General features: G+C 37.8%; 1 protein-coding gene and 1 long non-coding RNA gene across 11 annotated transcripts in view; one reads left to right on the top strand and one right to left on the bottom strand.

Moving 5' to 3' along the window:
- LOC105480441 (uncharacterized) overlaps positions 1-14,225 on the bottom strand; it is a 339,420-nt gene that overhangs the window by 176,723 nt on the left and 148,472 nt on the right. The gene's annotated exons all lie outside the window — the stretch shown is intronic.
- The window catches only part of LOC105480391 (polycomb group ring finger 5), a 134,850-nt gene that overhangs the window by 70,923 nt on the left and 49,702 nt on the right, over positions 1-14,225 (top strand). For all 10 annotated transcript variants that reach the window (XM_071069507.1, XM_011739170.2, XM_011739181.3 and 7 more), the window contains exon 3: positions 7,647-7,743. In XM_071069507.1, the coding sequence (XP_070925608.1) occupies positions 7,647-7,743 (97 nt within the window). The remainder of the gene's footprint in view (positions 1-7,646; positions 7,744-14,225) is intronic.

Below are 14,225 nucleotides of genomic sequence, written 5' to 3'. Positions count from 1 at the left end.
CGTAGACCTTTCAGGGTCTCCTGGCTTCCTCAGTCTAAGATCCCCAGACCATGCTTAACCCCCCAGGCTGTTTCCTAACCCTGTTCAGGCAAGGTGTGCTTCACTGCCTGTTGCTTTGTCTTAGCAAAAAAAAGAATAAAGTGTTCTACTCAGTAGAAGATAATGCTGTCCTTACGGTTCTCTGTGAAATTGCAACTCATGTAGGCCTTTGAAAGAAATGTGCCAATATATGGCACATTATATAATACATATAATACATACACATACATAAGAGAAAATATATATATACATACATACACATACATAACAAGAGAAAAATTAGTTCATTATATAAATAAAACAAGAAGATGCATGGAAGCAAATTACACCTATTCTGGATTTTTAAAATTAGTGTTAGTTTCACATGTAAGAATAGGTATCAAAAGCAGGAAACTGATGCCTCTTCTCTTTGAACATGACCACAGTTTACTTATAAACTATTAACAGATAAGAGTTTTCAAGACAAAAATGTATATAAAATGAGCATTATCAAGAAATGTGTATGAAGATTGTGAATTGCTTAAGGAAGGAAGAAAAAATATTCTAAGTTGACAGATAATGACACATCCAAAAGATTTTAGCAAAGGAAGTCAGCCTTTGGTCAGTTTTAATAAACAGAGCATTACTAATGAATGAAGACACTTAAATACATGAGAGAAAATAGTATTATTGTTTTATCGCCAGTGATAGCAGAATTAGCACTCAAGAGCAGAAATTTGTATATTTTGACATCAAAGCTGGGAGGCTCACTCTCTGTGATACATAAGAGACCTGGGGGTACCACACATACGTCTAAGATAGCAACAACAAATGACCTTGTACCTTTTGTGTAGACACCCTCAAGAACTTGAAAATAGGAAATAGGATAATTCTATAATAGTTCAACTATGAAATCAACATGTAATAGTGCATCAGAACAGCTATATGCAAAGTAATTGGGAAGAGACAAAGCAAGATAGCTTCTAAAGCAGTGGGACTGTACTTGAATTTAAACATATGTTTACTTTTAACATAAACATAAAGCGAAGGAAAGAATGCATAGTAGAAAAGCATTGGTCAATCTTGGACACCCACCTCACCCTACCCCAGTAAAAGAAGTGTCCTACATACAAAAGATAGGCTCTTCCTATTCAGGTGAAGCACTGTATCTTAAACTTCAAACTTGAGTTGCAAACTATCACTAGGGTAGAAATGGAGGCAGGGAATTAATACCAGTGAATGATAGGCATTTCAAGTTCCATCAGGACGATATCCGTTATTTATGATTAGTGCATCAAACTAATCACAGTCTGGTATTATTCAGTATTCTGATGCTGATTCTCCTTATCATTTTATGCTCATCCAGTGATCTAATTTATGGTAGAGCTCACATTTATTGAATACTTAGAAGTTACCAGACACTGTAAACCAGTAAACTTTATATCTATTATCTCCTTTAAGCCTCACAAGAACCCTGTGAGATAGGTACCTTTGTTATCTCCTTTGTACACAGAAACACAAAGTAGTTTGCCTAATGGCAGAACTGGGATTCAGACCTAGGCAGTCTGCCTCAAGATTATCTGGAACAACTATGCTATACTACCTTGGTTTTTCATGTATATCTGCATTATAGGGAGAGAGTACATCGATCACAAATTCTTTAATTATTTTTTGTCCTGTCATAGTGGTTTCTTAATGGTGATAATAAAGTGACCTCTAATGATGGTTTAGCAGAGAGCCAAATCCTGGAATCGGCAGCCTAACAATGGTACTAGTCAGTCAGATTTTTGTGACTACCTCCTCGGCTGCCGTGGCCGGTGTTTCCCAGTTATCTTTTGGCTGCATCTGTGAGAGGGTTTTGTAGAGTTATAGTCCTGGTGCTAATCTCCTAGATATTCTGAATTAATTGGTCTGGGATGGAGCCTGTGAGTCAATTCTTTAAAAATTCTAATTAGTGATCATGATGCCCATTTAAATTTTAGAACCACTACTTTAGATAATGCAGTGGCCATTTCTCTATTAATTTGTCTAACAACCTAGTTTAAATCTAAGAAACAGTAAAAGTAGGGAATTCACTTAGTAAACATGAGGTGAAAGTTTAATGATGTCCACGATTAGGTAAATATAAAGGGCCAGGCATGCTGGCTAATCCCGGGACTTTGAGTGACTGAGGCAGGAGGATCCCTTTATTGCGGGAGTTTGAGACCAGCCTGGGCAATGTGGCGAGATCCTGTCTCTACAAAAATTAAAAAAATTAGCCAGGTATGGTGGCCGATATGGTTTGGCTGTGTCCCCACCCAAATCTCAAATTGAAGTGTAACTCCCACAATTTCCATGTGTTGCGGGAGGAACCCAGTGGGAGGTAATTGAATCATGGGGGCAGGTCTTTCATGAATAGTGAATATAAGTCTCATGAGATCTGGTGGTTTTAAAAAGAGGCGTTCCCTTGCACAAACTCTCTCTTTTTGCCTGCTGCCATCCACATAAGATGTTACTTGCTCCTCCTTGCCTTCTGCCATGATTGTGAGGCCTCCCCAGCCATTTGGAATTGTAAGTCCAATAAACCTCTTTCTTTTGTGAATTGCCCAGTCTCAGGTATGTCTTTATCAGCAGCGTGAAAACGGACTAATACAGTGGCCCATGCCTGTAGTCCCAACTACTCAGGAGGCTGAAGCAGGAGGATCACTTGAGCCCAGGAGTTTGAGGCTGCAGTGAACCATGATCATGCCACTGCACTCCAGCCTGGATGACCAGGCTTTCTTTCTGTCTCAAAGAAAGAAAGAAAGAATAATAAATAATAAGTATATATATTATATGAATTTATTTTGATGCCAGGGACCAAGTGTTATTAATTCTAGGATGCATTGCATAGTGGCTTGGATTTTAGGCCTGGAGCTGCGCAGCCCGGGGATGGATACCATCTCTGCTGCACAGCTGTGCAGCTGGGAGCAGCCTACTCAGGCTGTCCAGCACTACATTCCTCATTTGCCAAAGGAGGATAGTAACTGTCCATACTATAATCCATACAAAGTTCTGAGCCCAAACCTGATATTTGATTAGTGCTCATTAAATGTTAGCTAAGTTGTTGCTTAAGTGTTTGCCCACCTGAGGACATCTTTGGTGAGCCTAACTCCCTTTCTGACCCAGGTGTTTCTTATGGGTATAGAATCTGTGTGGAGTAGCTGTTGAGAATGAAGACTGTACTTGGTCTGCATACAGAGTCTTAACCTTAGACTAGGACCTTTTTAACATCATTCTTGGACCAATTGGGTTAACCACTACAGCGGTTGAGCAGTTAGAGAGTTTGGCATTAAATCTTTAAGATACTTTTAAAATGTGCTGTACTGCTAGTATGGACTTCAAATTATAAACTAAGAATTAGAGGTGAGTTTTGTAGTAATGAGAAGTTTTTTAAGCATCTAAGGGAAACCAAATCTTCATTTTACTTTTTCCCAGTTTCACCGAACTTCAAGCCTGGATTTCCTCAGGTTCTAATTTACATAAGGTTGTGCTTTATTTAACAGTTCTTAAAAGCCATGTGGGAGATGTATCTTCTAGAGATTTTTTCTTTAAAGGAACAAATAAACTACGAAAAGGGCTATAGACTGTTTAAAAGGAGATCTAATTGTACAACTAGACATGTTTAAGGCTCCTAAAATAAGGGATAAGACATTCTTTTTATATATATTGTAGATCTATGTAAATAAAGTGTGAAGAAAATGTATCACACATACTTTGGTTAAGAAAATGGATTCAAATATTGGGTTTAACCACTTATTAGCTTCATAATTTTAGACAACTTGCTTAAATTCTCTACTCAATTTTTTATAAGAGGCCAAATGCTATCTAATTAATAGGAATGTAGTAAGGATTAGATTATTAAACTGTATTGGATTAAATACATGTTGGTTAGGATATACATGGACATAATATGTTGAATACATGTGCATATTTAAGATAATGCCTGGTACATAAACCCATTAAATGTTAACTATGATAATAACAATAATGACAACTACCACCAAACCATCCAAATGAAAAAGAAAGCAAGTCAGAATATTACATTGTTTAGCATCTTAAAGTTGTCTTTTACTAAAACTATCTGAAAAAAAAAAACATTGTCAGGAAAAACAGTTTTTGGTATTAGCCTCTGAAAAAAAATGTTTTCAAAAATTCACATTAAGGCTGGGTGCAGTGGCTCACACCTGTAATTTCAGCACTTTGGGAGGCCAAGATGGGTGGATTACTTGAGGCCAGGAGTTCGAGACCAGCCTGGCCAACATGGCAAAACCCCATCTCTACTAAAAATACAAATAATTAGCCAGGCGTGGTGGTGGGCACCTGTAATCCCAGCTACTAGGGAGGCTGAGGCAGGAGAATCACTTGAACCCGGGAGACAGAGGTTGCAGTGAGCCGAGATCATGTCACTGCACTCTAGCCTAGGCGACAGAGTGAGACTCCATCTAAAAAATAAACAAACAAAAATTCACATCAGAAAACCTGGATTTAGGTCTTTGTGCTGCCATTCACCAGAATAGGCAGGTGACTGGGCCTATTGAAACCTCTTTTCACCAGCAAAAGTGGAATAAGATACCCTATCTCAGTTGTTGGTGTGAAAATCAATTCACCTCTTGATAGGAGGGATTCTGTCTCCGTCTAGAATAGCACCCTTCAGTAGAGATAAAATGTGAACCATGTGTATAATTTAAAATTTTCTAGTAGCCACACTAAAAAAGAAACAAGTAAAATTAATTTTAATAATGTATTTAACCCAATGTCTAAAATATTGTCATTTCAACATGTAATTAATATAAAAATTATTGAGATTACCTTTTCTTGTTATGTCTGAAATCTAGTGTGTATCTTATACTTACATTACATCTGAACTTAAACTAATGCTTAGTAGCCGCATGTGGCTAGTGACTACTGTATTGGGCAGTCCAGATCTAGAATATAGATTAGTATTCCCCATCACTGTTCTTGGGTACTGGGGCTGCTTTGACCTTAAGCAATTAGCATAACTTTACTCTTTAATGTGTGCACCTTTGGATGCTTGAGCCCTACAACTCTTTCATGAGCAGCCTAGCTTAGTATAGCTTCTGAGAGGATGATAGGGTCCTACCCTTAGCTTTTTGGCTGATCCAGGTGAGGACTTGTTCTGGGCATGTTACGTACCTCTCTATTTGGTCAAGCCTGGTAGACAACCAAGGATTGCCAACCTGTTGAGTATGATAAACCTCTTGAACCACAAGGATCAGAGCTCCATGTCAGGATGGAGGCTTTTAAAATCCCTCCACTCTTGTTTCTCTCTCTCTCTCGCTCTCTCTTTCTCTCTCTTTCTTTCTCTCTCTCTCTTTCTCTCTCTCTCTCTTTCTTTCTTTCTTTCTTTCCCTCTTTCCCTCTTTCCCTCTTTCCCTCTTTCCCAATTTCAGAGACTTATCTAGCATCCCTGGGAAAAGAGCAAATACCAGCAATCTTCTGAAGGAATTCAGCTTCTCTGTGTTCTACTTCAACATGGCATAATAAGGCAGTCCTCTCTTCCCAAAGATTATTTTGACTTGAGAAGACATTTAGAAACCCTTTTGGGGACAAGAAATTTGGGAAGAAGGCAAAGTATTCAATTGTACATAATAGGTCTAGGCTAAGCTTTTTATATCTAAGCTTTTTATTTTTTTAAGGTTTTTAAGGTTTTATTTTTTAAGATATTTATTTATTTTGATAATGTCTTTTACCCACATTTTGTGAGAACTATCGTGAAGGCAATGTTATCCTAATAGCTGTGTGTAATGGTGAAAAGAGGTAGAGAGTATGGGATTCAGGTACATTCATCCAACAAAACACTGCTCAAATGTCACCAACTTAGGGGTTGCTAAGAGGTCCTATCCTGTGATCACTTTATTTAAAATAGCTGCTACCTCCCAGCACCCTGTCTCTGCCTTCTTTTTTGGAGGCGGAGGGGCAGGCAGGTAAAAATATCACTTATCACTAACTAAAATTATTTGTTTGCCTTCCTTTTTTTTTTTTTTTTTTTTTCTTTTTTTTTTTTTTTTTTTTGAGACGGAGTCTCGCTCTGTCGCCCAGGCTGGAGTGCAGTGGCGCAATCTCGGCTCACTGCAAGCTCCGCCTCCCGGGTTCACGCCATTCTCCTGCCTCAGCCTCCCGAGTAGCTGGGACTACAGGCGCCCGCCCCTGCGCCCGGCTAATTTTTTCTATTTTTAGTAGAGACGGGGTTTCACCATGGTCTCGATCTCCTGACCTTGTGATCCGCCCACCTCGGCCTCCCAAAGTGCTGGGATTACAGGCGTGAGCCACCACGCCCGGCCTTGTTTGCCTTCCTAAATAAAGTATAGGCTCCATAAGAATTTGGGCTTTGTTTTGTTGGCCCCTGCATCCCCAACTCCTAATATAATGTCTAGCATTCAGTAAATTCCTATTGAATCAATAATAAATAAACAAAAGGAAATTCTGCTAATCTCTGTATGTACTAAATGATTTTAAAATTGGACACCTGGTAGAGTTCTTCCATGGCCATTGTTGCTTTGGCCAGTGTGTGTGATGCGTTCGGATTTTCAAACCTAATCTCACTTGTAAGAATCCTAGTGTTTAGTTTTGACCAATCATTTTGGTAAACTTTTAGATAGTGTCAATCATGAGGAGTGAGAAAGAAGTAGCTTGAAATGCAGCTGTGAATGGGGAGTAGGAGAGCCAATCTATGCCATGTGAAAACTTCAGGTTATACAGGGTAATAGAATGGAGAAGGAGTATTGGGATGAGGAACTGAATTAATATTTTATAGCTCAGGTACTGTAAATTTTGTCTAAAATTTTGGGGCAAAACATTGGCATAATGTGTAGTAGAAGCTTAGTTGAAAGGTGAGAGAGATTTATAGCCAGAGAGATTAGTAGTATTTGTAGGAAATGTGGGCTATATAGGCTTGTGGCCCCAAATCCACAAGTCATATTTCCATTGTCTTTGTTTAGAATCTTTATTTGAAATTTTATTTATCCCTGTCAGTTTTTCAGTCATTCTTCCAATGTACCTCATGCCTTTGTCCAAACTTGATACCATTATTCATACTTTGTGCTCCATGGAATTATAGTACCTATGAGCAGAAACTCATTACACTCTGCCAAGGCCAGCAAAGTCCATTGTAACTCCCAGTTTTGTCCCTGGAGCACCCTGCCAATAAAAGTAATGCAAACAGGTTGAAAACTCTCAAGTAGTATTAAGAGTTATTTATGCTGCATTTAAATAAACGTTTAGCAAAGGAAATGAATGCAGACTTAGTTTTTACCTTTTTCTGTCCTTCCTTAAATGAGAAAAATCTATTTTGTGTAAATACACCAGCTTTTTTAGTTTAATATGATGATGAGTAGAGTAGTATTTGGTGTGTAAATGTATTTAAGAAAAAAATAAGCAAAATAGTGTATACTTTTTATTTGTGGCAGTTGACTTTTATTTCAGTTGGGTTTTATTACAGTGTTAACAATTGTAAGGTTTTTGAAGTTTAATTAATGATATTCTACTTGTAGTGGGTAATTTTAAGGTCTGTTTCTAATTACACTTAGTTTAACATTAAATGAGCGTTCATATGATGCATTTTAACCTAAAGTCTTCTTTTTTCTTAGTCTGTAAGACTTGTATTGTTCAGCACTTTGAAGATAGCAATGATTGCCCAAGGTGTGGCAACCAAGTTCATGAGACAAATCCATTAGAAATGTTGAGGTAAGGTTGTTATATTTTACAGTTCATCTAATTTACATAAATTGAATAGGCTCTTAATTTTTATTATATGTCATAATATTTCGTGTTGTCTTGACTCAGTTAATATAGGTCTTATGATTTTTATTTTAAAGCATTTTATTTTAAAGTATTTTATTAAGGAGTATTAAAAATAAGATTTTACATCTTAAATATTTAAGAAATACATTTCCAAACTAAAAGTATAACTTTCTCTTAGGCTGTAAGAGTGACTTTAGGTTACAGGCATTTTTAGTATTTTAATAGTCTACATTATGTTGAGCTACATGGTAGTAGAAAGAGGGAGAACTCATAGACAGACTAATATTAGGACTATTAATTTTTTAATTTACCGTATATTCAAAAAAGTACACAAACATTTATGTAAAACTTAAAAGATTTTTTTTAAGACTACCATTTACTTATCCCTCAACTTTAGCAGTATAACCATATATATACATACATATAAAATATTTATTTATTTATTTTGAGACAGAGTTTTATTCTTGTTGCCCAGGCTGGAGTGCAATGGTGCGATCTCAGCTCACCACAACCTCCGCCTCCTAGGGTCAGGTGATTCTTCTGCCTCAGCCTCCTGAGTAGCTGGGATTACAGGCATGCGCCATCATGCTAATTTTGTATTTTTAGTAGAGACGGGGTTTCTCCATATTGGTCAGGCTGGACTCGAACTCCCAACCTCAGGTGATCTGCCTGCCTCAGCCTCCCAAAGTGCTGGGATAAAGGCATGAGCCACCACACCTGGCCTAATCATATATTTTTAAAACTAGAAGTAGTCTATGAGATTCTAATCCAAATCCCTTTTTTCCCAATTAGGAAATTGAAATCTAGAGAAGTGATATGACTTGACTTAAGGTTTCACAGAACACCTGAAATGTCACTTCCCAGCTACAGTCCGTGTGTCCTCACCACTAGACCCATTTTCATTTCATTGTTCCCACCATAGCTCTAAGGTGGATCACCTGTGTATCTTTAAGAAGCTACTCATCTCGAATCCAGTGAAAAGCACAGAAGGGGTCAATTCCAGAGTTAGCTTTTTAGTACTTTTGAACTTAAAAAAAAAAAAAAAAAAAAAAAAAAAAAAAAAAAAAAGCTACTCATCTAAAGATAGAGCTAGATAGTCTCTGGAACCTTTCATAACTCTCTTATCTGTGTGATATTTGCCATCATTCTATAAATCTGGATTTGCAAATCTTACATTTCAGCCTTTTGATTTTCAATTTTAATGCCTGTTTGGGATAATTTGTCTACAGGTAAATGTCTAGCCCTGTAGTTTTCAAAGTGTGGTCCCCAAACCATTAGTATCATGTTAGAAGTGACAGTTCTCAGACCACACATCAGACATGCTAACTCAGAAACTTTGGGATTGGAGATCACTTAGTTTAGCAAGCTCTCTAGGTGATGCTAATATATGCTAATATGTGGGAACCACTGGTCAACCCTGGTCTGTAATTCTGAGCAAAGCTTGTTCTGGTTGGATTTATATCAGTGCCTCTCAGCCAGGGGTGATTTTGCCCCCGGGATACATTTAACAATATCTGGAGACATTTTTGATTGTCAGATCTGGGTGAGTGCTCGTGGCATCTAGTAGGCAGGGGCCAGGGATGCTACTAAGCATCCTACAATGCACAGGATAGGCCCCACACAGCAAAATTTATCCAGCCTAAAATGTTAGTAGTACTGGAGTAAAGAAACTGAATAAAGCAAACATTTTCTCTCAAATAATGTTTTTCTTAATTTTAAAATAAAAAACTGTTAATATCCAGTTGTAATGAAAAATTATTACCAACTGTTAATAAAAATTATAATAACTTATTTTTATTAAAATAAAAAAACAGTTAATAAAAACAAGCAGTTAATAATTATTACCTTCTCTGTTCTTAAAGGGCCACATCGTAAGGCAATTTATCTTAATCTTTTGATTCTGACCATTAGATACCTGAAGGAATCCAGTCACTGTTTAATGAAGCCTGCTCCCTTGGCTAAAGTATAACATCATACATTTTTAAACTTCTTATTTGGAAATAATTTCAAACTTAGAATCCCCCAAATAAAAGTAGTACAAGAGCCACGTGCATTCTGTTCACCCAGATTAGCCTCTTATTAACATTTTCTCTCGTTTGCTTTATCATGTGCATATGTGCATTGCATGCTTTATTTTTTCTGAACTATTTGAGGGTAAGTTACCTGTATCATGGCCCCTTACTCTTAAATGCTTCACTGTATATTTCCTAAGAATAAGGATATTATATTATGTAACCACAGTATGATTGCGTTGGTATAATACTTTAACCTAACTACCATATTCCAGTTTTCTTAATTTATCTAATGATGTCCTTTATAGAGCTCTTTTCTTCCTAAAATCCCACCAAAATTACCACAAAGGAATTTTTTTAAAGACATAAACTCAGAGATAATAAAAACAAGATATCCTATATCTTTGACACCTAGGATAGCTCCGGAAACATGATAGGTTCTCAATAAACACTTTTTAAAGGATAAGAAGAAATGGTAATAGAAGAGATGTCAGCAGAAACTAAAAGCTAGAAAGCAGATTGGTGGTGGTGATAGTTGAGCAAACCTCAGAGGCCTGAGTATACCAGGAAAGTAAGGAGGTCGTAGGGAGCGGAAGATCTTTCCCAAAGTTTCCTACAGCAGGCTGCTTCTTTTTAGCCAAAACTAGATTACATGACAGTCTCTAGGTAAAGTGATATGGTGGGTTTTGAAATGCTTTAAGAAATCATGAATTATCCCTGAAGGTGGCCACATTGCAGCCAGAACGTAATTGGATTTTGTTAGCCAGAAATAAGGGGAATTTAGGCTCCTTCATTAGAAGCCTAAATTGCCTGTGACACATGTAGCAAAAAATTTACCTTCTATGTACTTGTTCACAGGAAGTTATTGGGAGATGTGCTGGAGCATAAACCAAGAAAGAATAAATGACTCTAACATAGTAGAGAGGTGAAGGGATATGACAATTGTGCAGCAGACCTGGGGAACAAGCAGTCTGTATTTGTACTGTCCAGTACGGTAGCAGTTAGCCACATGTGGCTGTTAAGCACTTTCGATGTTGCTAGTGCAACTGAGGAATGGAATTTCTAATTTAATTTCAATTAAAACCTGAAGCAGTGTAAATATTTTTCCACTAAGTATAACTTTAATGTTCAATAAATAAAAATTACCGAATGTATTATTAAATATATTTTAATATATAGCAAAACATTAAAGTTAGTTTTACATAAAAAGTATAAAGTACTGGTGTTAATGTGCCTACTAAAAATTTAAAATTACATATTTGATTCACACCATATTTCTATTGGACATCACTGATATAGACAATAGAAGGAAGATGGAGAGCTCCATGAGGGGAATCATTCATCAGCAAATATTTACTGGATGCCTGCTATGTCTGGGCACTATTCTAGGTGCTTGAGGTCCATTCACAGACAAAATAAAGATCTTTGCCCTTGTAGATTTAATATTTTTGTAGTGAGAGACATTCAATAAATCATATAATAAGTAACTTATATGGTATGTTAGAAAGTGAAAATTGCAAAGGCAAGAAAGGGGAAAGTGTTGTGGGGTGAGGAGGTCAAGAGTGTGAAGGGAGGGGCAGATGGCAATTTTAAATAAGATGGTGATGATAGGCTTCTGTGAGAAGGTGAGATTTAAGCAAAGACTTGGAGACTGTGAGAGGTTAACCATGGGTAGGTCTGGGAAAGCATGCCTATTCCAGGTAAAGGAAGCAGCCAGTGCAGAGTGCCTAAGTCAGGAGTGTATCTATGCCTTGTTGGACGACCAGCAAGGAGACCTGGGCAGCTGGGGAACAGTGAGTGAGGGAAAGAATACTGGGCAACAAGAGCAGAGAGATCATGAGATTCCAGATTGTGAAGAGCCATCTAGGCCACTGTAAACATTTTATCTTTCACTCTGAATGAAATGAGGAGCCTCTGCAGGATTTTGGTTGCAGGATTAATCTGATATGAACATTTTGATGACTGTATTGAGAACACCCTGCATATAACAAGGCAAGGGTAGAAGCAGGGAGAACAGTTAGAAAGTAATTGCAGTGACCCTGGTGAGAGGAGGTAGCAGTAGAGGGGACAAGAAGTGCTCGTGTTCTGAATATATTTCGAAAGTAGATCCAGCAAGGTTTGCTGATGGATTGGATATAGGATATGAGATAAAAGATTTGAACATGACTTTAAGATTTCTGACCTGAGCAACTGGAAGAATGGCGTTGCCATTAACTGAATTGGGAAGATTAATAATAGAGCAAGGAAGGGGTAGATCAGGACTTCGATTGTGGACATGTTGAGTTATTTCAGAGAAGAGAGAAAGTTGGTAAGCGGATATATGGGTCTGGAACTCGGAGAGGTCTGGGCTGGAGGAAAACATTTGGTAGTCTTCAACATATAGAAGATCTTTCAAGTTGTGAGGCAGGATGAGATCACTTCAGGGAGTGAGTATAGAGAGACATGAGTCAAGGACCAAGGATTGAGCCCTGGAGAACTCCAGCATTAAGTGTTCAGAGAGAAGAGGAGGAGCCAGCACAAGAAACTGAGAAGGCACAACCAGTGAGGTAGAGGAAAATCCAGGAGTGTGTGGTGCCCTAGAAGTTAAGTGAAGATAGTGTGTATGTCAAAGGAGACAGAGTGATCCACCTGTGTCATTTGTTGTTCATGGCTACAAGTAAGGTGAAGACTGAGAATTGATGATTGGATTTAGCACAATGGAGGTCATCAGCCTTGAAAAGAGCACTTTCTTTAGAGCTGTGAGGCCAAAAACCTAACTGGATTGTTTTAAGAGAGGAAAGGAGGGAGAGGAATTAGCAACAGTGAGTATAGTATTGACAACTCTTTCAAGGAGTTTTACGACAAATGGGAGCAAAGAAATGGGGTGGGGGGTTGGTTGCTGTCAAGTACAGCCAAGAAGGTTCTTTATTTTGTTTTGATATGGGAGAAATAATGGCATATTTGAAGGGAATGATCCAGTAGAAAGCAGAGAGTTAATCATGTTGGAGAGTAGGAAATGGAATCTCACAGCATAAGAGGAGACACTGGTTTTCAATGGGAGCATTGACAAAAAAATTGTAGCAACAGGCAGGTAGACAGCGAGTACATGGTGCAGATGCTGTAGGTAGGTATGGTGGCCGGGGCCTGTGGAAGTTTGTTTTTCATTGCTTTGACATTTTTCATTGAGAAGAAAGTGTTTGTCGGCAAAAATTAAGGATAGAGGAAAGGGATTTGGAGAGTTAGGGAGAGAAAAAAAGCATATTGTCCAGGGGAGTGAGAGAATCAGTGCACTTGTGAGTGTAGTATGATTCCTGGCAAACTTAAAGGCATGTTTGGGTTGTAGTTAGGAATTTGAAGGGGTGTGGTTGTGTTTTTAAGCAGCCATGGGTGCCAGTGCAGAGTTGATGGAAAGTTGGATTTAACCTGAGTTGTACTAAATAATTTTGAGCAAGTAAGAGAGACAAATCAAGGGTACATGTAAGGAAGTGATTTAGTGACTGACCATAGAACAGATTAGTCCTAAATTGGGCTGGAAGGACAGAAAGGACATCAAAGTAGTAAGTAATGTTTCAGAGGCAACGAAATGAAACTAAGTTGGTTCCTGATCTGTTTGTATGTAGTAAGAAGTGCTATTTTTATGCACTCCTACTATTAAATAGTCTGGGAAAACTTTACGAATGACCTTGTCTTGAGAATAAGGTAGCATTTGGTTTGGTTGGAGAGTACAGAGAGTATTTGAGCCAGGATGCAAAACATGAGGGAGAAAAATGAATTGGAAAAGACAAGGAATTCTTGGGATAATTGAATAAGCCAGTTGGCTAGAGAAGAGAGACAGTGAGCAAATAGTACCAGTTATGGTTTGTAGGTTGAACTCAAGTTATATAAACACATGAAGCCAGGTAATAAGGAGAAATTAGTCCTTGAGCAGGGAACTAACACAATCAGATTAGTACTTTAGGAAGATTCATTATGAGCATGTCTCTGCTCTGCTCAAAGTAGAATGGTAATTAATTGAAGAAATGGAAGAATTGATGGGGGAATAGGTGGGACAGGTACTGAGAGGGAGCTCTAAATGTGTAAATGAAGGGAAGGAAAGAAGTTAATTCTCGTATTTTGAGCTGATTTGGGAGAATTATGGTATCACTTAAAAATTTAATTTAAAAAAGCAAGACAATGACTGGGATACTTAGTATTTTATTGGAGGAGGATAGATGAGACAATCCTGACATAGATTAATAAAAGGAGGTACTTGAAATGTTCAGCATCTGTTAGAAATATGGAACTTGAACTCAGCAGAGAGATGTGATACATAGGCAGGCAGGCAGACAGACAGACAGACAGATAATCTGCCTATATGTTAGTTTTGAAGCCACAAAAGCAGATGAAATCCCTAAGGAAGACAGAACTTAGAAAAGGTCAAAGAGTGCAGAGTAC

This window comes from Macaca nemestrina, chromosome 9, assembly GCF_043159975.1.
Source record: "Macaca nemestrina isolate mMacNem1 chromosome 9, mMacNem.hap1, whole genome shotgun sequence".
In the NCBI taxonomy this organism is placed as follows: Eukaryota; Metazoa; Chordata; class Mammalia; order Primates; family Cercopithecidae; genus Macaca; species Macaca nemestrina.
Note: the sequence above shows the minus strand (reverse complement) of the source record. Positions and strands in the feature narration are given on the sequence as shown.